General features: G+C 38.6%; 1 protein-coding gene across 1 annotated transcript in view; it reads left to right on the top strand.

Annotated features, from left to right (window-relative positions):
- ARHGEF38 (Rho guanine nucleotide exchange factor 38) overlaps nt 1-22,972 on the top strand; it is a 155,691-nt gene that overhangs the window by 62,603 nt on the left and 70,116 nt on the right. Inside the window, exon 3 of the mRNA XM_027543911.1 lies at nt 17,093-17,216. Coding sequence (XP_027399712.1) covers nt 17,093-17,216 — 124 coding nt within the window. The remainder of the gene's footprint in view (nt 1-17,092; nt 17,217-22,972) is intronic.

Here is a 22,972-nt window from a genome sequence, read left to right as displayed (position 1 = left end):
TGAGCTTTTTCACTCTCCTCTTTCACTTTCATCAAGAGGCTCTTTAGTTCTTCTTCACTTTCTGCCATAAGGGTGATGTCATCTGCGTATCTGCATATTGATGTTTCTCCCGGCAACCTTGATTCCAGCTTGTGCTTCATCCAGTCCAGCATTTCTCATGATGTACTCTGCATGTAAGTTAAATAAGCAGGGTGACAATATACAGGCTTGTTGTACACCTTTCCCTATTTGGAACCAGTCTGTTGTTCTACATCTAGCTCTAACTGTTGCTTCTTGACCTGCATACAGATTTCTCAGGAGGCAGGTCAGGTGGTCTGGTATTCCCATCTCTTTCAGAATTTTCCACAGTTTGTTGTGATCCACACAGTCAAAGGCTTTGGCATAGTCAATAAAGTAGAAGTAGATGTTTTTCTGGAACTCTCTTGCTTTTTTTGATGATCCAACAGATGTATTCTATAATATATCAAAATTCAATGCACACAGAGTCTTGCAAGATATTATAATTGGAGGAATTTGTAAAGGGCATCCCTCTATTTTTTTTTAACAGCTGCATGTGAATTTATAATTATTTCAAAATAAAAAGTTAAATTTAAAATTATAATGCCCTTATTTTTTCTTTTTTCCTTTCTCTTTTAAAACTACATTATCCTTTTAAATATACATGTAAAATTTTATGTGCAAGAATAAAAACCTTTTCTATGACTCTACCTTATTTACTTTGCCAAACTTTCCAATTAATTCTCTTTTTATTGTGATTTCAGGGAGGAAAAGACTACATTTTTAGAATAAGGATATACATTAAGTTGTTTATAAGAAAATTTGTACTATTTAATAATCTCCTACATATGTCGGCTCTTTCTTGTGCTATGCATAGAATAGTAGAAATCCTTCTATATTTTAAACCAAAGGGAGGGAAAAGCCAACTAAAGTCCCTCTCTCCACTTCTTCCTCCTTCTCAATCTAGTCCTTTCCCCTGTACAGTCCATCACCTCCTATGATCAAACTTCTCAGTAACAAGACTTCACAGAGTGAGTGCAGAGATAAAAGGCAGGTTGATAATATAAAAACAAAAGCTGCCCAGAAAGTCAGAAAACACAGCACTTTAATTGCTATATTAAATAAAAATTTGAATATATCAAAGTAATTCCTACTAACCATAATTCAGATGCTGGGAGCAATGACTCAGAAATGCATTTGAATTTCTGATTCTGCTTTATACTGGCTTTTCTGAGCTAATGTGCTGACTTTAAAATATTATACTTTTGCTGGAAATCTGCTTGAGGCATTGATACATATATTCTTAAATCCTCTGAAAATACTGATTTTCGTACTTCACTAGTGGTCCAGTATTTAAGAATCTGCCTGCCAATGAAGGGGACATGGGTTTGATCCTGGTTCAGGAAGATTCAAATGCTGAGGGGCAACTAAGCCCGTGTGCCACAGCTGCCTACCTCGTCCAGGCTCTAGAGTCCATGAACAGCAACTGCTGAGCCAAATGCCCAGAGCCTGTGATCACAACAGGAGAAGCCAGGACGATGAGAAGCCCGGGTACCGCAACTAGACGGTAACCGTCACTCACCGCACCAGAGCAAGCTTGTGCGCAGCAGTGAAGACCCAGCACAGCCAAAATACATACATATATTCAAACCTTAAAAGAATACTGATTTTCATGGTTACTGAGATCTCACCACAATGAAGAATCTCATGATCGATATGGCCAGGTTAGAACTCCCTGTTTTTTAAGATCAAAGACTTCATTTTTACACTCATTGTGGAATCTCAACATTTATTACATTATCTGGCCTTTGTTCCTCCATTATAAGGTCAAATAATTGATGTCACATTAGAAAAGGGGGGAAGAAAGTCAATGAAGTTTTCCTCACTTTTTAAAAAGTTTGTCGATCAGTTTGGAAAAGGCTATAGTTGTGGAACACTAAATTTAAAAATAAGAATCACATAAGTAAACAGTGCGGCCAAACACAAGGTCACTGTGTTAACATATAATACGTAACTGACATTGAGTCATCACTGTTCAGATTTTCCCTGGGAGGAAGCTTTCTGTTTCGTCATCTTGGAAGACAGTTTGCTGTCAGATTGGATTCAGATTTACTTGTGTATGGAAGTGATACATCAATATTCCAGTATGTGAAACTTATTTTCCTAGCCAAGAAAAGCTCTTATTTTTGCTTGTTCAGAAGTCTTCAGCTCAAAAAAATATGGGATTTTAAAAAAATCCCTGAATTACAGTTTTGTGATGGAAACTCTCCCCCAGTTCATTACATTTATAATCACCTCATAAGCTTCATTTTAAGGCAACTACAGTTTTCTCTAAGTTTTATAATCTATTGTCCAGATTGAAACCTGATAGGCCAAGTGAGGAGATAAATGAATGCATTTTCCATTTCAGTGCAGGATCTGGAAAGCTCAAAATTGAAAAAAAGGAGAGATGTGATAGGCAAAATCTATTTTAATATCTAGGAAAGTCATCCCTTCAGCCTGAGTAACAAGATCGTGCTCATCATCTCACTGCTCAGAACTAAGATGCATAAACCACTATTTTAATTTGCTTTTATCTGTAAACGTAAGCAACAAAATTTCAGTGGCTGTGATTATTATAATGATGCTATAAACCTCTCTAACAGGACACCAGAGATGTGGAGCACCTTTCCACATAGGTGAACTAAGCATAGATGAGCACTGCTGTGCCTAGGGCTATGAATCCTGGATTCCAAAGAAAAATACTAAGTCAGAAAGGAAGCATATATTGGGGATACATGTATTTATTAATAACACTTATTTAGGGTACTTTAGATTCAGACAAGATCATTGATTACACGAGTCAATAATTTGAGGCTATTTGGAATACACAAAGACATGTGAGACTCATCGTTCATCATCGAAAGACTAGTTAGAGGTGTTAAGAATCCCTAGTTAGAGGTGACAAGATTCACAGCGATGAAAAGATAACTTGGAATGCAAAGCAACAATTGATAAGTGCAGACAATAAATCCAGTTGGAGTTCACAGAAGGGACAGATCACTTCCAGATAGATTAAGCAGGCAATATTTCATGGAGAATGGAACATTTTAGTTGAATATGCAAATTAAAACATTAAATGTTTGTAAAGTGTCTAGGCCCTTTGTTGAATTCTGCATGGAAATCATGGAAATTTATGTCATGATCCTGCCCTAAAAGAGTTTATAATATGGTCAAGAAAATGACTCATAAATGCATAAAAGGCCAAGTAACAATCAAAGATACGTTTCAAGGCAGTGCTAGAAATGATCACAACAGAAGGCAGTTTGTTATTAGTTATGCTAATTACTTATGCGGTAAACAGTTGCTTTAGACATTAGCAGAAAAATGATACCAGCATTTGAAAGGAAAGCTATCTCTTTTTGTGTCCCAGGACTCCACATACCCATGTTTTTCTCCCTACTCTTCCAAAGACTCCTCCTCAATCTTTTTTGTCTTTTTTGCAGGTTGATCCTTACCTGTAAATGCTGAAGTAGCTCAGGGCTCAGTCTGTGGCCCTCTTCTCTCTTTTGTCTCCATTCACTCTGTTGAGGATCTGATCTGGTTTCGTGCCTTTAAATTCTATCTACATGCTGAAGGTTGATAAATTGTATCTCCAGCCTGGACATTTTCCCTGAAGGCTTGCTTTGCTTATTTTCATCTCCCCATTCGAACCTCTACATGATGTCTACAAGACAATGCAGACTTAATGTTAAACCGGAGTCCCTAATTTTCTCTTTACAATTTGCTCCCCTTACAGTCTTTCTCTCCTCAGTAGAGAGGGGAGTTGCTTGGGTAAAAACTCTGGAGTCATTCTTGACTTTTTCTTTCAAACTGTCTATCAAATCTATCAGCAAATGCTATTAGCTCTGCCTTCAAAATGTACCCCAAATCAGACCACTTCTCACCTCCTCCTTTACTTCCATTCTGATTCCAGAACCTATAAATAATCACCTAGATTATTATATCTGCCTCCTGATGCAACTCTTCTCCATCCTTGTTTCAACAAAACAGTAATTAAAAAAAAATATTAGTCAGAGCCCATTCCTCTTCTACTCAAAGCCATCCAAAATGACTTTTCAGCTTGCTAACAAAATCTAACATTTTTATGTGACCTACATGGTCCTAAAATGAGATAGTCCTTCATTCTCTCTGACCTCACCTATTTCCACATTCTTGCCTTCTTGGTGTTCCTTAAACAAGCCAGAGGCACCACTGTTTCAAGCCCTTTGCTCTTGCTGTTTTGTTTGCCTTGAACATTCTTCCCCAAGATAACTTCAAAGCTTACTCCTTCACCTCCTTCAAGCCTTTACTCAATAAAATATTCCATGGCCACCTCACTCTGTCTTACACTGGGTTCCCTCTAAAAACTCCAATAGAAAGATTTTACAGCAAGTTGTTTATTGGGGAGACAACCTCTGGAAGGGCGGGAAAGGAATGAGAAATGAGCCAGGGAAAGGAGGACAAGATAGGGAAAATTTGTAAGCAGATTACTTCTGTGGCCACTTGGGGCCCATATCCTACTGGGAGCTCGAGGACACTGTATGGAACCTGCCTGAGGGCTGGCCTGCATGCAGGGTATCATCCACCGTTTCCTGTTAGAAATGGCTGGACGGATGCTCCTGGGCATTGGTTCGGTTCTTGAAAATTAAAACTCTGCAATTGTGTTATTAAAGGGGGGGAAATTGGCCAATGTTGAGTCAGTCCTTTCTAACATCAGTAATTTCTTTCAGATATTAGATCTGAAGGAAATAGATGTTCTGTTGAAAAGATTATACTTTTGTTTCTTTGGTTGGTTGTTTCTGACTGGTTGGTTTTTATACCTAATAAGCTCTGAGTCTGAGTATGCAGGGAGAAGAAAGGATAAACATATGAGTATACACACACATAATGAATACTCAAGTGATCAAAACACAAAAATGTTTACCCCATTAATTGTGCTCAGCAAGAAGCCCTTAAATATAATTTGGCGCATAAAAATTTTACATATTTTTAAAATAATGTCAGTGATTCAAACAGTTTTCAAATTATTTTCTCTTGTATTTTCACAATATAATTCGGTGTTTATACTTTTAAAAAGATTTTCTAAAGGGCCACAAAATTTACTGAACCTTCAACTCAGAAGGGCTATTCCTAGCAGAATTATTTGTCCTCTGAACATTTTATGTAAAACCCTGAACAGGAAAGGACAGGAAGCCCAAAAAGCACCTCCAACCCTTATCAAGTAACTCTTTCCTACCTGTCCCTGAGTTAAGGCAGATTGGAGAAACAAAGCAGAAACCCTGGGTCGACTTTCTACCTTTTATGCAAGATATCAAATTGGGTATCTTCCTTTTATGCTATTAGTCAAAATAAAGTTTGGGATGAACTTCTCAATCCTCTTCCTTTGTCAGTTGAGTTCAGTTCAGTCGCTCAGTCGTTTCTGACTCTTTGAGACCCCATGAATCGCAGCATGCCAGGCCTCCCTGTCCATCACCAACTCCTGGAATTCACTCAAACTCATGTTCATCGAGTCCGTGATGCCATCCAGCCATCTCATCCTCTGTCGTCCCCTTCTCCTCCTGCCCCCAATCCCTCCCAGCATCAGAGTCTTTTCCAATGAGTCAACTCTTCGCATGAGGTGGCCAAAGTATTGGAGTTTCAGCTTTAGCATCATTCCCTCCAATGAACACCCAGGATTGATCTCCTTTAGGATGGACTCATTGGATCTCCTTGCAGCGCAAGGGACTCTCAAGAGTCTTCTCCAACACCACAGTTCAAAAGCATCAATTCTTCGGTGCTCAGCTTTCTTCACAGTCCAACTCTCACATTCATACATGACTACTGGAAAAACCATAGCTTTGGCTAGACGGACCTTCATTGGCAAAGTAATATTTCTGCTTTTTAATATGCTGTCTAGATTGGTCATAACTTTCCTTCCAAGGAGTAAGCATCTTTTAATTTCATGGCTGCAATCACCCTCTGCAGTGATTTTGCAGGCCCCCAAAAAACAAAGTCTGACACTATTTCCACTGTTTCCCCATCTATTTCCCATGAAGTGATGGGACCAGATGCTATGATCTTAGTTTTCTGAATATTGAGATTTAAGCCAATTTTTTCACTCTCCTTTTTCACTTTCATCAAGAGGTTTTTTTTAGTTCCTCTTCACTTTCTGCCATAAGGGTGGTGTCATCTGCATATCTGAGGTTATTAATATTTCTCCCAGCAATCTTGATTCCAGCTTGCGCTTCCTCCAGCCCAGCGTTTCTCATGATGTACTCTGCATAGAAGTTAAATAAGCAGGGTGGCAATATACAGCCTTGATGTACTCCTTTTCCTATTTGGAACCAGTCTGTTGTTCCATGTCCAGTTCTAACTGTTGCTTCTTAACCTGCATATAGGTTTCTCAAGAGGCAGGCCAGGTGGTCTGGTATTCCCATCTCTTTCAGAATTTTCCACAGTTTATTGTGATCCACACAGTTGAAGGCTTTGTCATAGTCAATAAAGCAGAAATAGATGTTTTTCTGGAACTCTTTTGCTTTTTCCATGATCCAGCAGATGTTGGCCATTTGATCTTTGGTTCCTCTGCCTTTTCTAAAACCAGCTTGAACATCTGGAAGGTCACAGTTCATGTACTGCTGAAGCCTGGCTTGGAGAATTTTGAGCATTACTTTACTAGCGTGTGAGATGAGTGCAATTGGGCAGTAGTTTGAGCATTCTTTGGCATTGCCTTTCTTTGGGATTGGAATGAAAACTGACCTTTTCCAGTCCTGTGGCCACTGCTGAGTTTTCCAAATTTGCTGGCATATTGAGTGCAGCACTTTCACAGCATCATCTTCCAGGATTTGAAATCGCTTAGCTGGAATTCCATCACCTCCACTAGCTTTGTTCGTAGTGACGCTTTCTAAGGCCTACTTGACTTCACATTCCAGGATGTCTGGTTCTAGGTGAGTGATCACACCATCATGATTATCTGGGTCGTGAAGCTTTTTTTTGTACAGTTTTTCTGTGTATTCCTGCCACATCTTCTTAATATCTTCTGCTTCTGTTAGGTCCATACCATTTCTGTCCTTTATCGAGCCCATCTTTGCATGAAATGTTCCCTTGGTATCTCTAATTTTCTTGAAAAGATCTGTAGTCTTTCCCATTCTGTTGTTTTCCTCTATTTCTTTGCATTGATAGCTGAGGAAGGCTTTCTTATCTCTTCTTGCTATTCTTTGGAACTCTGCATTCAGATACTTATATCTTTCCTTTTCTCCTTTGCTTTTTGCTTCTCTTTTCACAGCTATTTGTAAGGCCTCCTCAGACAGCCATTTTGCTTTTTTGCATTTCTTTTCCATGGGGATGGTCTTGATCCCTGTCTCCTGTACAATGTCATAAACCTCCATCCATAGTTCATCAGGCACTCTATCTATCAGATCTAGTCCCTTAAATCTATTTCTCACTTCCACTGTATAATCATAAGGATTTGATTTAGGTCATACCTGAATGGTCTAGTAGTTTTATCCACTTTCTTCAATTTAAGTGTGAATTTGGCAATAAAGAGTTCATGATCTGAGCCACAGTCAGCTCCTGGTCTTATTTTTGCTGACTGTATAGAGCTTCTCCATCTTTGGCGGCAAAGAATATAATCAATCTGATTTCAGTGTTGACCATCTGGTGATGTCCATGTGTAGAGTCTTCTCTTGTGTTGTTGGAAGAGGGTGTTTTCTATAACCAGTGCATTCTCTTGACAAAACTCTATTAGCCTTTGCCCTGCTTCATTCCGTATTACAAGGCCAAATTTGCCTGTTACAGCAAGTGTTTCTTGACTTCCTACTTTTGCATTCCAGTCCCCTATAATGAAAAGAACATCTTTTGGGGGTGTTAGTTCTAGAAGGTCTTGTAGGTCTTCATAAAACCATTCAACTTCAGCTTCTTCAGTGTTACTGGTTGGGGCATAGACTTGGATTACTGTGATATTGAATTGTTTGCCTTGGAAACGAACAGAGATCATTCTGTCATTTTTGAGATTGCATCCAAGTACTGCATTTCAGACTCTTGTTGACCATGATGGCTACTCCATTTCTTCTGAGGGATTCCTGCCCTCAGTAGTGGATATAATGGTCATCTGAGTTAAATTCACCCATTCCAGTCCATTTTAGTTCGCTGATTCCTAGAATGTCAATGTTCATTCTTGCCATCTCCTGTTTGACCACTTCCAATTTGCATTTATTCATGGACCTGACATTCCAGGTTCCTATGCAATATTGCTCTTTACAGCATCGGACCTTGCTTCTATCACCAGTCACATCCACAGTGGGTATTGTTTTTGCTTTGGCTCCATCCCTTCATTCTTTCTGGAGTCATTTCTCCACTGATCTCCAGTAGCATATTGGGCACCTACTGACCTGGGGAGTTTCTCTTTCAGTATCCTATCATTTTGCCTTTTCATACCGTTCATTGGGTTCTCAAGGCAAGAATACTGAAGTGGTTTGCCATTCCCTTCTCCAGTGGACCACATTCTGTCAGATCTCTCCACCATGACCTTCCCGTCTTTGGTGGCCCCACACGGCATGGCTTAGTTTCATTGAGTTAGACAAGGCTGTGGTCCATGTGATCAGATTGGCTAGTTTTCTGTGATTATGGTTTCAATATGTCTGCCCTCTTATGCCCTCTTGCAACACCTATCGTCTTACTTGGATTTCTCTTACCTTGGACATGGAGTGTCTCTTCATGGCTGCTCCAGCAAAGCACAGCCGCTGCTCCTTACCTTGGATGAGGGTATCTCCTCACGGCCGCCCCTCCTGACCTTAAACATGGAGTAGCTCCTCTCAGAGGCCTCCAAAAAGCTCTGACATTTGACCACAGTCTCTGGTCTAATGAAGACTCTCCTCACTCACCTCTCTTGGCTGTGCTCCTTCTCTTGCTCATCCTGAGGGGTCTGTCCCAGGGTCCCAGCCTTACTTTCTGCATGATCAGGCCTTTCCACGTGAATGTCTCCCAGCCTGGGACTGTTTCCGGGCAGGTATCAAGTAACTGGGGCATTTAACTATGAGATTAGTGAAAAGGCTTGCTGTCTAGCTGTGATAGTGACTTAACTTGCAGTTTAACTCAATTAGCCAGTTTAGAGTCTAGTTTCACAGCAGGAAAGTTCACACATACAAATCAGTAGTTTTGAGAAACCTGATGAAATAATGGCTAGTTTACCCTGAAAAGCTTTGCAATCTAGAAGCCAACCATCTGAGTAAATGCCATCGTAATTAGATAATTATTCCAGCCCTGCAGTTGCCAGGGCCTTCTGCCAACATCCTTCTTCCCCACTTGCTGCAGTTTCTGTCTCACAAGGCTTCCTCTTCTCAGTTGCCTCACCAAAAAATAAAACTAGACCTGGTTCTTCCCTTTCAGAACATCCCTCCTGGGTCCCCACTTCCTAGAGCTGTTTTTAATACATTTTCACTGTTCTTCCACTCTCACCTTGTTACAGTTAAAATCTTAATATCATTGGGCTTTTAGCTTTCAACATTAATAATGGAGCAAACTAATTTAGTGACCATGCCCAGGCTTCACCATAATGCTGTGTGCATGGTACTGGCTTGTAGAAAGGACAGATAGGACCCAGGTTTTCTGAGACTGAGTCAGATGATATCCAAGATGGATTTCCTCTATATGAACTCTAATACAGGGTTCAGAGTTGGACCTTATATTGAACCTACTTTGTGTGTGTGTGTGTTTGTGTTTGTATGTGTGCGCACTCAGTTGTGTCTGACTCTTTGCGACCCCATGGACTATAGCCCACCAGGCGCCTCTGTCCATGGAATTTTCCAGGCAAGAATACTGGATCAAGTTGCCATTTCCTACTCCAGGGGGTCTTCCCAACCCACATCCAGGGATTGAACCCACATTTCTTGCATCTCCTGCATTGGCAGGTGGATTCTTTACCACCTGGGAAGCCCATATTGAACCTAGACTTATTGTCAAACCACATCAAATAGAAATATTGAAGTCTTCTCTAGAAACAATTTCCAGAGAAGCATTTGGATGGTGGCAATCACAATAGTCCTCAAAAGCAATGTTGTTTATTTTCTTCCTTATTCTAGAACTGTTGTATGTATATACATTGAACATTAAAGTTGTGTGATTTTGATCATCAAATTAGAAGCTTAAACTACATTTCCACATTGAGGTCAGGGCAGTAATATCCAACTGTGGGTTTTTAATTCATTGGTTTTTAGAGGAAAACAATGTAATTACTGCTATAATTTGCCAAGACTAGTTAGAAAGCCTTAAGAAATATTAATAACATTAGCTCAATAATTACACTTAAGAAATTTATCATAAGGAAATAATCATGGGTGTGTGAATATGGTTTTAGTCAGAAGAGCTGCTTATCATAGTGAATACAGCAATCTATCTAGATTTCAAAGATTTAATGACTGATTAAGTAGACTACAGTATTTCCATATAATATTGACATTTAAAATAGTGCAACTGTGAAAAATTAATGACATGAAAAGATGTTCATATTATACTAAGTTGAAAAAACACAACTTACAACAGGGTTGAAAGTATATAAATCTTTTGTACAGTTGTACACACACACAGAGAAAAACAATATGGCAGGACATACCTCGCAATGTCAGTGGTCATTTCTGTGTGGTAGAATTATATGCAATGGCATTTTCTTTCTTTTAGTTATCTGTGTGTGCGAGGTTGCTTCAGTCATATCTGTCTCTTTGTAACCCCATGGACTGTAGCCTGCCAGTCTCCTCTGGCCATGGGGTTCTCCAGGTAAGAATCAGTATGTTTCTCATCAGTATGAAATGAGTGGGTTGCCATTTCTTCTCCAGGGGATCAAGCCTATGCCTCTGATGTCTCCCTGCTTTGGCAGGCGGGTTCTTTGCCACTAGAGCAACCATTTTCTATAGTGTACATGAACTACTTTTCTGGAAAAAAAAAATTTTTTTTAACTTTGTTCCTCAACTTCTTTTCAATGGTCACTTTTAAAGGTGTTTGTGGTTGGGGTTTGCGCAACACCTGAAAAGGTTTGGTTATTCCTGTCTTTGACTGTGTGTAGGTTGACCGTCCCAAAGCTCATTAAACAGAAGACAACAAACAGGGATTTCCCAGCTGTAAATGAAGGAGGAAGTGTAGCCTTTGTTAGCAAATCTTCCAGGTTTAGTAATGGCCAAACTGAGAACAACAGTTTTCTTTGCAGATAAAATTTAGCAGAAAATTATAAAATAGCCACTAAATGTGATATTTTGAACAACCAAATGAGATGATTTTGATTTTTTTTTCTTTAAACCACTTTGATCTCCTCATACTTGTGACTCAAGGCCCAGTAGAGTAGAGAAAAAGGATATTTATTGATGGTTCCCACAGAGAAAATCAATCATTTCAATTGTAGTGATTCAATTCAATTCAAATTGTCAAACTTTTATTGAGTAACTAGGTGGGAGTCTAGCACTGTATTAGAAACAGTGGGGCATTCAAATAACTCATGAAGACAAATGTCCTGGAGGAACTCACAGTTTTTACATAAAGACAGACAAATTAATAAATATCTCCTAAATATAAAATGGGCTTCAATATAAGCACTGGGTCATCAGAGCAAGAGTCATGGCAGCTCAGGACAGGGAGAGGTTAATTCCAACCAAGGGAGCAGGAAAGATTTCTTAGAGGAAGTGAGATTCTGGCTCACTTCTGAATAAAGAGAAGTGTGTTAGTCCCCTGTTAGTTACTGAAACAAAATTCCAACTAACTTGAATTTTAAAAATCAGCTCATCAGCTTCTATAATAAGGATGTCTTGCTTTAGGCAAGGTAGATACAGGAGCTAACATGATGGTGTCAGATTCAGTTTCCCTCTCTGTGTTGGCTTTGCAGCAGTCAAGTTCTCCACAAAGGTGACTGCTAAAGACAGAAACTTATATTCTTAGGGCTGGCAATCTAGGCTCTTCTATTTCCCAACAACTATTGATTAAAAATCAATGAAGATTCTCATTGGCTCTGCTTAGCAACCTGCCATCCTAGGCCAATTGCTATGGCAGTGGGTCACATGCTCACCACTGGAGGGAGTTGGGCAGGGGCAGGCACCATGACTGATAATTCCACCAGATCAGGTAGAACTGGGCAACCGTGGCTTCTCCCAGAAGCAACAGAAAGTACAGGGAGCTGAGCAAAACTACTGGGCAAATGCTACCATTACCGTATTTCATTTCAGATGGGTAGAGTGTTGTAAGGTATATGAGGGCAAAGCCTTTGTGAGCAAAGGAAAGAGCTTGGGGCTGGGATGTGATCGTGGGAAAACGCAAAATACGTTTTGAAAAGAGTGAGTACAAGATGCTGGTGGTGACAGAGGAAGTCTATACTGATGATTACAGTCTCTGAACAGAGAAAATTTTAATGATGTGTTTTCTTTTACTTAGACACTTATGGCTGGGCAGATTTGCATATACATGCAACCATACATACAGCAATTATTTAAATGTAATGGGAACTTACTATTTGAAGTATATCCTGTGAATACTTTCGTGAAGCAAAAAATTAAACTGTCACCAAAACACTGACCTTTAATATTTCTGTCTTGTATTTTCAAAAGATTATATATTGACTTTGCTTAGAATAATGTATACACTTAAACTAAATCTCTTTATCAAAAAGTGAATTTTATTTCATTTAAAATACAACTCAGCCTAGGCTGAGTACTGCCCATTTCTAGTAAATAATAAATGTATACAAATGCTTCCTTGAACTTACATCAGTAATTATAAAATCATCTACCAGTTTTAAAAGCCTATTTGGATGAGACATTTGTTTGTTCCTTGGCATAGTAGAGACTAAATGTGAATTCATCTCATGATTCACAAGATCCCCATGGGCTATGGTGATACTGGTGATTGAAACTGTACCAATTGATGTTTTAATACTTTCTGTCCTTCAGAAATAAAAGAAATCAAAACCTATGTTTTTTTTATTTAGAATTCATTGCATCAAGCTCTGATTGTAGATAGAATACAGAGTTAGATCCTTACTAAATGAATTTAAAATATAAATTAGATATGTGGGATTCTGACCTTGAGAAATAAATTGTAGAGGTGACAAATTTGTGAAAACTTCAAGCTAAAAAATCCAAACAGAGATGATGAAGTATTCTATTATTATGTATTATTATGGACTGTAGCATAGAAATAAAAGGTCAATTTCCAGCTCAAACTCTGTCTTGAACTTCATAATTTTGGGCATGGTAACTCTCTTCATTCTGCATGAATTTCCCTGTTTTCACACTGATTCATATTTTACAGAAGTTGGAACAATATAGGAAATAATAAATATTAAGCACTTTATGTCCTTCTGAATGAAGACCCCCAAATAAATGAAATAATAGTAAGATTGTTGTTATTGTTCAGTCGCTCAGTGTCCAACTCTTTGCGACCCTCATGGACTGCAGCACGCCAGGCCACCCTGTCCATCACCAACTCCTGGAGCTTGCTCAAACTCATGTCCGTTGAGTCGGTGATGCCATCCAACCATCTCATCCTCTGTCGCCCTCTTCTCCTCTTGCCTTCAATCTTTCCTAGCATCAGGGTCTTTTCCAGTGAGTCAGCTCTTCACATCAGGAAGCCAAACAATTAGAACTTCAGTTTTAGCATCAGACCTTCCAATAAATATTCAAGGTTGATTTCCTTTAGGATTGACTGGTTTGATCTCCTTGCTGTCCAAGGGATTCTCAAGAGTCTTCTCCAGCACCACAGTTTGAAAGCATCAATTCTTTAGCATCAGCCTTTTTTATGGTCAAATAATAGGGTACACTATATGAAATACTTCCTTATAAAACAAGTAAATTAGGGATGAAATTTGATACTTTAGAAGGATTTATTTCAAAATATAATTTTACAAAATGTTAAACTAGCACATCTAGAATCAATCTAGAAAAAATTGACTCATACAGAACTTTTGTTAAACGTATTTTGCACTATGCAATTATGCCTTTGTGATTTAATTAATGCTCAATACATTACTCAATTGATATGTGTACTCAAGAGATATGTGTCATTTAAAATTATAATTAACAAAAAGTCATATGATTGTTATCTGCCTTTTAGATATTTTTGTATAATACTAAACATACTTACTAATATAAAATAAAGTCTTGAAAACCCATAGATATTAGGCAGAAGAGCCACGTGTGCCCTGTCCTATAGTTTTCTTGAGGACCAGACTAATGATAATAAGGTGAGGAATTTCCCAAGATGGTTGAAATCCATATATCCAGCCAGAATATATTCCACAGGAAGCAACTGACATAGTCACAAAATTTTAAGCAAGGTGCAATATGTAGTATTGCTTTCATGTTTCAGAACATCCTGATCAACTTGGGCTTCCCTAGTAGCTCAGCTGGTAAAGAATCCACCTGCAACCTGGATTGGGAAGATCCCCTGGAGAAGGGAAAGGCTACTACTCACTCCAGTATTTCATGGACTCCGTGAAAGTCCATGGAGAATTTCACGGACTGTATAGTCCATGGGGTCACGAAGAGTCATACAGGACTGAGTGGCTTTCACTTCCATCCTGATCAAACTAATATCCATGTCCAGTTGTGGAACAAGGTTTCAAGAATAAGATCAATGTCCAAAAAAGGATGGGATAAAAAATGAGCAGCCCGCCTCCTCCCTGCCTCCTAAACATACGCAGCACTCCTGAAGAAACTGTTGTTGTTCAATCGCTAAGTCACGTCCTACTCTTTGCAACTCCATGGACTGCAGCATGCCAGGCTTTGCTGTCCTCCACTATCTCTTAGAGTTTGCCCAAATTCACATCCACTGAGTTGGTGATGCCATCTAGCCATCTCATCCTCTGTCGCCCCCTCCTCCTCCTGCCCTCAATCTTTCCCAGCATCAGAGTCTTTTCCAGTGAGTCGGCTCTTTGCATCAGGTGGCCAAAGTATTGGAGCTTCAGCATCAGTCCTTACAATGAATATTCAGAGTTTATTTCCTTTAGGATTGACTGGTTTGATCTCTTTGTTGTCCAAAGGACTCTCAAGAGTCTTCTCCAACACCACAGCTTAAAAGTATCAATTCTTTGGCACTCAGCCTTCTTTATGGTCGAGCACTCACATCCGTACAAGACTACTATAAAAACCATAGCTTTGACAATATGGACCTCTGTTGGCAAAGTGATATTTCTGCTTTTGATTATGCTGTGTAGGTTTGTCATAGCTTTCCTTCCAAGGAGCATGCGTCTTTTAATTTCATGGCTGAAGTCACTGTCTGCAATAATTTTGGAGCCCAAGAAAATAAAATTTGTCACTATTTCCACTTTTAATATTTGCCATGAAGTGATATGACCAGATACCATGATGTTCATTTTTTTTTTTTTAAATGTTAAGTTTTCAGCCAGGGTTTTCACTCTCCTCTTTCACCCTCATCCAGAGGCTCTTTTGTTCCTCTTCACTTTCTGCCATTAGAGTGGTATCATCTGCATATCTGAGGTTACTGATATTTCTACCAGCGATCTTGATTCCAGTTTGTGATTCATCCACCCTGGCATTTTGCACGATGTACTCTGCATGTAAGTTAAATAAGCGGGGTGGCAATATACAGCTTTGTTGTAATCCTTTCCCAATTTTGAAACAGTCAGTTGTTCCATGTCAAGTTCTAACTGTTGCTTCTTAACTCACAGAAGAAACTGATGTTGAAAGCATAAAAAAGAAGCGGCAATTGTTGGCCTTCATTTCCCGGAATTCTTCCAGGTCTGTCTCTTATTCTATATCCTGTTCCCAATTTCCCTTCATTTCTTGACTCCTTTTCTTCTGATCCTTAGATGAACTTGCTGTCTCTCTCTCACCCTTAATTTTGTCAGCCTTGTTTTGGACAAGTAATTCTGTTTTTCATCTTTTAAGCTTCTCCATGACTTGACTATTGATGACTTAGTTATCCACCTATTCCTCATGTACAAAAAAAACCCATAAATAAAAGACATCTGCTCCTTTTCCCTGTGGCAGCCGAGTGGAGCCTGAACCAAGATGCTGTTTGATTATGAAATGAGATCTGGTTTAAAATCATCAAAAAGATTTTGAGTAGGATCCAGCAAAATCTGGCACATAGCTCATCATGCTCTTCCTGGATAGGTTAGGATCATGGGCCATCCCTTACTAATCACACAATGCCTTTGACAGAGATTGGCCTCCATTGCAATTCTTAGTACATAAAAGGACTTCAGAAATTATTTAGTAAAAGAATGAATAAATTATTATAAGCACCAGCTATAACATCTAGAACCCATTACACTGGTTTTTGAGGGTGTGTGTGTGTGTGTGTGTGTGCTTAGTCACTCAGTTGTGTCCCACTCTTTGCAACCCCAAGGACCGTAGCCTGCCGGGCTCCTCTGTCCATAGAAATTTCCAGGCAAGAATACTGGAGTGTGTTGTCATTTCTTTCTCCAAGGGGATCTTCTGAATTCAGGGATCAAACCTGCATCTCCTGCATTGGCAGGCAGATTCTTTACCACAAGCGCCACCTGGGAAGCACTTTTGAAGGTGTGCATGAATTTATAAAATATGATGAATCTTTAATTAGTAGAACATATTTGGTGGAGATTTCCATTTACATTTCTTTTAAGGAAAGAAAGCAGGAAACAACTCAGCACATCTACTTGTCATCACTTTCAGAACATCTGTGGTTTTAAAACAACTTTGAAAATAGTCACTTGCCTAGAGTAAGGTCTGACTTCTGCTGTATAAGCAGTAAAATGTTCTAAATTCATATGTACTCATACATACCCTCATAGAGGGCAATTAATAAAATACCAATTATGGACCCCATATCTTCTTCACACTCTGATTCTTACAGGGGGTTATGTAGATGTATACTCAACTCATTAAAATTAAGTCAAAATAAAGAAAAAGAGGAAAGTAACAACAGATGCACCATCCCAATATCTTGCATGAAGAACTGCACATTCCCTCTAGGAACCCCAAATAAGAATGTTTACAGAGGCAGCTGATGAAAGCAGTATGGGCTGGCATATAAAATGCTTACTGTTTAGCAGGAGGAAACGTCTTAAATAGCGTGCATCTCTCTCTCCATCAGCTGGTGCTCAGTGTTTGTGTTTCTTCAGGTTGATCGGCTGGATGTGGATAGCTTGTTTAGTAACATCGAATCGGTGCATCAGATATCAGCCAAGCTGCTGTCATTGTTGGAAGAGGCCACGACAGACGTAGAACCAGCCATGCAAGTAATCGGTATGTTTATTCTCTTCTCAAGTTCTCCAATACAACAGGAAATAATATTTTAATAGCCTCCCGTTGCTTTGGTTTTATGTTTCTGACTCACCAAGCTTCCCAGGAGATATATAAACGCTTAACGCAACTTAGGGCTCATTGTAATTACACACACTCTGTATTTATTTTCACATGGGTTTATATCCATTTGCCGAAGTCCCTCAGTAGCACTAAGCACACCATTTGCTTTTTTAATTTCCAATCTTTCAATCTCTTTGCCTTCCAGATGTTCTCTTATTTAGTTTTATGGCCAACAGTTACTTGATTCTTAAAGAATTAAACATTTAAATACTTTAATAGCTTTACTGATTTTAGTCACAATGTTTCTTATTCATCTTATGACTAGGAATCCACTTATTTTGGGATTGTAACATTTGCAAGGAGAGTTTATATGATTATTAAAACAACTTAACAACGACTTTTCCATGCTTTTCCTTTTTCTCTATATTATTTGCTTTTCAAATATGTTTCTACTCTCACACAGTCATAGATAATTTTCTTATTCTGATAAGATTTTGAAAAAAATACAGAGAAATCACTGAAAAAGGGTTGGGTCAAATTTTTGTTCCCTCTATATTCTCCATTCATTGGGCATTTATGTATCAAATCACCTAATGAATATCTATTAAGCAGTAGCATATGCCAGGATTCTTAGGAGCTTCAAGGGAATATGGTGTTGTGAACTACTTGAAGGCGATTGCCACAACCAAGATACCACAGACACAGTGCCATGTAGGCCAAACATTTTTTAATGTGCTGTAATCATTTTTTCTGTTTCACAAAAAATATTTAATATATGCTCATTACAAAATATTAAAACAATTTGGGAGTATACAGTGTAATTCAACCCACCAACGCAACGAGCATCCCCTTAAATAACCATTATTGTAGTTTGATATGCGTCCTTCCTTTGAGACACACACACACTCACACCTTGTGTTTTTATTCCCCCTCATTATGTGTTTGTTAATGGGGCTTCCCAGGTAGCTCAGCGGTAAAAACCTGCCTGCAATGCTGGAGCTGCAGGAGATGCAGGTTTGATCCCTGGGTCGGGAAAATCCCCCAGAGGAGGAAATGGCAATCCATTCCAATATTGTTGCCTGGAGAATCCCATGGACAGAGGAGTCTGGCAGGCTACAGTCCATAGCATCTCAAAGAGTTGGGCACGACTGAAGAGACTTAGCATGCACACACACAACGGAAAAATGGCATGAAATTGATTTTGTTTCATATTTAAGGAAGATCCAAAATTTAATAAGCAAGATTGATCTTACACAAAGGTGAAACAACCTGGGCCATTTGTAGTGTTTTACATGTCAAAAGGCCACCCCACTTAAAAATATTCCCCCACAGTTTTTAATTGTCGTTTCTTGTGATTAAATGTCCCCCTTGTATACTGCAGAACTTCAGGCCATAAAGAGAATACATTTATATGGGGAATCAGAATTCTTGAAAATGTTACTTGGGCTTAAAGTATTAAGTCAGATTTCAGCAAGTGAGGTCCATGTTGAGAAGACTAAGTGGAAATAATAGCGTGAACAAAACCATGGACAGAAAATGCCAAGTGTGTTTAGGAAACGGTGAGTGACCAAGCTGAGCTGGAGTGAAGAAATCACATAGGGAGGAGTGAGAAATGAATCTGTTAAGTGTAGAACAGGGACCAGCTGTACTTGGAATCAAAGTTTGGAATTTACTCTGCAGATAATGAGGAGCCATTAAAAGATTTTTCAGCAAGGATGTGATGAGACACAAAAGTTTCTGGAGAAAAGAAACTATGGCAGGTATGAAAAGAATGGATAGAAAGAGAAAATGAGTCCTCGACCGGTAAACAAGTCATAGATAATTTAGCCATGTGGTAAGAAGCAGCTAGGCTAAGGTGGATACACTGAGAATAGAAAATAGGTGTCAGATTCAAGAGAAATGTAGAAAAAGCACAAACAAAATGTAGGGGTTGGTTGTATTTGCTGGAATCAAAAACAGTTCCAGGTGTAAAAAGTCTTGTATTCTGATTTGTGTAGAACATCTTGGTTTTAGCCTGTTCAAGCATCCAGTCCAGTTTAGCATTTGTCCCGGACTTCCTCATTTGTTCAGGACGATCGTTATTTATAGTTGCGCCACAGAGATTTGGTAAGACCTCTTCATCATGCTTTAATTTCTGACATGGCTTCTCTTAGCAGAATGTTAAGAGTCAGGTGCATTTTAAAGAGTTCTTATGTGGTAAACTCTAAAAGAGAGCCCGTCTCTCTTTTCCCAACTTTTTCTAGTCTCAAGGATACTTATATCTTCCTTTGAAGTACAGCACACAGGGAAATGACTGATAAAATGAAGACTTTTGGAAATGAATAGCTAGCAAGACCTAACTGCTTCCTGTTCTGGTGAGGGTGGGAGATGTACTTGATGCTGTAAGTCCTGCAGCCACTGGGTAGAGCAGCAAGTGGGGTCATGACCCACACTGGGTGGCTTATGCCCTATGCCATGACTAGTGGGAGGCATCAAGCCCCTAGAATGACAGTCAGTGGGTTTAGAGGGATACGTAGAGAATTAAAGATTAGATGCAAATGAAATACGTGTAGGAAGTGGAGGCCATTTGTGTCAAAGGTGAATTTTCTGACCATATTGTAAATGCTACTGTTAACTTTACTTCGGAAAATGCGTTAATGTAGATTATCATATGAATACATATTTTGGTGGAGCATCACAGTAAAATAATGCTTTTTACTAAAGTAAGAAATCTCTGAAACAAAAGTATTGTGGTGTGTATGTAATAGACCTGTGATATTTTATTAATTGAAATGGTAACTGTAGTTAAAGCTCACATGCAGTTTTACGTATATAAAATTGAAGTGAACTATATATAATATTCAGAGAATATGCACACTTTTTTTGGTGTTGGTCACTAGCTTTTAGAAATTGCATTTTGTTCAAAATCAGTAGAAGTCTTTAGTTAAGATATTCAACAAACAGATGGAAAAAGTAACTTCAGTTTGTTAGTCTTCATGATTGCAATTACTGAAAACAAAATTTACCCTTATGGAAACAAGGAATTAACTGAAAGATAATTAAACAATGAGAGATTATACTGTATAACAGATTTAATTGTGAAACTTTGTAATTGTATTTTGGAAAACTTGAATTATGAAAAGAAGCTGTTGGCAGAACTTCTATTTAGTAGGATAAAGTAATATACTTTGTACCAGATTTTACAACATCTAGAAAAATATCTAAAAATCACAAATAGAAACAACTTGTTTGATGAGTTTTACTTTGCAAAAAGAGAGAAAAGAAAATGGAAGCAAGAAGACAGAACTTTGAAAATATTTAAACTCAAATATTTATATATTTTAATATAGAGCAATATATAATCTGAATTTTAATATCTTACATTTAGTAGAATTTTCTCCTAGCTTATGAGGTACCTTTGTGTTAGGAGGAAAGTATTTCCACAATTAAAAATATTATGGTTTATATATTTGAGCAGCCAAATAAATAATACTAGCATTAGATTTTAACCATAGAATAAAACCGAGTCCACACTGATATGAATAAATGAGGAGAAAGGAAAGCTCTTCCTTACTTAAATATCAGCAAGTAAATATAAAGGAAAGAGGAAAAATTTAAATCTCCATTAGGTAAAAACTGTAGTCATAATTATTATCGAAGACTCCACTGAGTGATGCCAGATTTATTGAGTGAAAGTTTGAGAAGAAATATATTTTCATAGTTTCAAACTGTCTCCAACAAAAGTGTTAACTTCAAAGGGAAAGATGGTAACTTTTCACTGAGAAACCAGGCAAAGAGTATCTTAACCAAGCAAGTGATCAAGGTCAACAGTACCAGGAAATAACACACATTCACATCACGAACCTTGTGACACAGGGCACATCATATCTGTGGTACCTTTGTCCAAAAAGATGTGCAATCACGTCCAATCATTAGAAAACATTAGACAATAGCAAATTCAGTGAAAGACGCTGAAAATAACTGATTAATATGGTTCTAAAATGCCAAAGTCATTAAAGACATTGTAAGACTGAGGAGGAACTCTTGAAGACTGCAGAAGACGAAGGAGGAGTAACAAATAAATGCAAGTGGGAGCCTATATAGACTAGAATGGGAAAAGAACATTAGTGTCACAATTCCAAGTAAAGTTTTTAGTGGATAGTATTAGAGCAAATGTCATTTCCTTTTACTGAAAATTGTACTATGTCGATGGAATATTGGGGAAAATGAGTGAGGGATATTTGAAAACTACTGGTACTATTTTTGCAACTTTCCTATAAAACATAAAATTAATTCAAAATGCTTAATATATAATGGTTTGCAGATAAAACCCAATTGAAGTTGTTCGCAATTTCAAGTTCACTAATGATAAATTGCAATACTGAAGAAAATTATAGAAAATTTATGAAAATAAAAAGTAAACCAGTAGGACCATAATTTAAAAGAAAGAGTTGGAGGCATAATTTTAATTTCCATACCCTTTATATCTGGCCTGGCTTCATGACTTTCTTTGACCAATAAAATGCAGCAAAGTGATCTTCTACAATGGCCTTGTGACAGTCACTGTCTGCTCAGGGAGAGAGAAGGTTCAAACAACCCAGTCAGGCCAGTCAACACGGTCAAGGCCTTGAACATGTGAGTCAGGCCCTCCTTGGCCAGCTGACTTCATGCTACAGACTGCAAACCTATCAGTAAATCCCATTAACACTACAAGGAAACAGGCCATCCCAGCTGCTGCTGCTGCTGCTGCTGCTAAGTCACTTCAGTTGTGTCCGATTCTGTGCAACCCCATAGATGGCAGTCCACCAGGCTCCCCTGTCCCTGGTATTCTCCAGGCAAGAACACTGGAGTGGGTTGCCATTTCCTTCTCCAATGCAGGAAAGTGAAAAGTGAAAAGTGAAAGTGAAGTCGCTCAGCTGTGTCTGACTCTTAGCGACACCATGGACTGCAGCCCACCAGGCTCCGCCACCCATGGGATTCTCCAGGCAAGAGTACTGGAGTGGGGTGCCATTGCCTTCTCCCCATCCCAGCTGAGCTCTACTCATATCATCAACCTGGAGAATCATGAGCAGATAAATAGCGTTGTTTTAGGCCTTTAAAATTTTCTTGGGGCAGGGAAGGAGGGTGATTTCCTGCATCAACAGCTAACTAATACAGATACAGAGAAGAAATTAACTAATTCAGCTCAGATAATAAAGAGAAACTTGATTTAGAAGGTGGCTTTTAAGGGAGGACTTGAATTTACAAAGATGGAGATTTGAGCAAAAGACTTCTCAAATGACATAGAGGCAGAAGGCAGAAGAGTACGGGAAGTTCTTATAGAGGACAGCAGTTCAATGTGGCTGGAGCACAGTGACAAGGAGTACAAGTAGCCATATCAATGGAGTTCACTGGCACTTGCCATCACTAAATCTTTCATCTTGCTTTCCAAAAGGTAAACCGATTTGGGGTGAGATTTCCAAAGTCATGCTGCCACAAAATGAAAAGCACAGCTGTTCCATTTCTTTGTCCTTAGATCGCATGAAAGAGTTTGTGATTCATAGTTCTAATGCCAAAGGAGAAACTTTCCTGATACATAGATAAGCCAGGAGAGCTTTACTCAATTAGAAAAAAAAAAAGAACTTGGGATTTGGATGAGGTTCAAGTTTAAGCACAGCAGAGCACATGTTTGTAGATCCAAGAACTCTGGGAAATTGTCTGGACTATCATACCAAGAT

This window comes from Bos indicus x Bos taurus, chromosome 6 (assembly GCF_003369695.1).
Source record: "Bos indicus x Bos taurus breed Angus x Brahman F1 hybrid chromosome 6, Bos_hybrid_MaternalHap_v2.0, whole genome shotgun sequence".
Taxonomy (NCBI): domain Eukaryota; kingdom Metazoa; phylum Chordata; class Mammalia; order Artiodactyla; family Bovidae; genus Bos; species Bos indicus x Bos taurus.
This window is presented reverse-complemented; position numbering and strand designations above follow the sequence as displayed.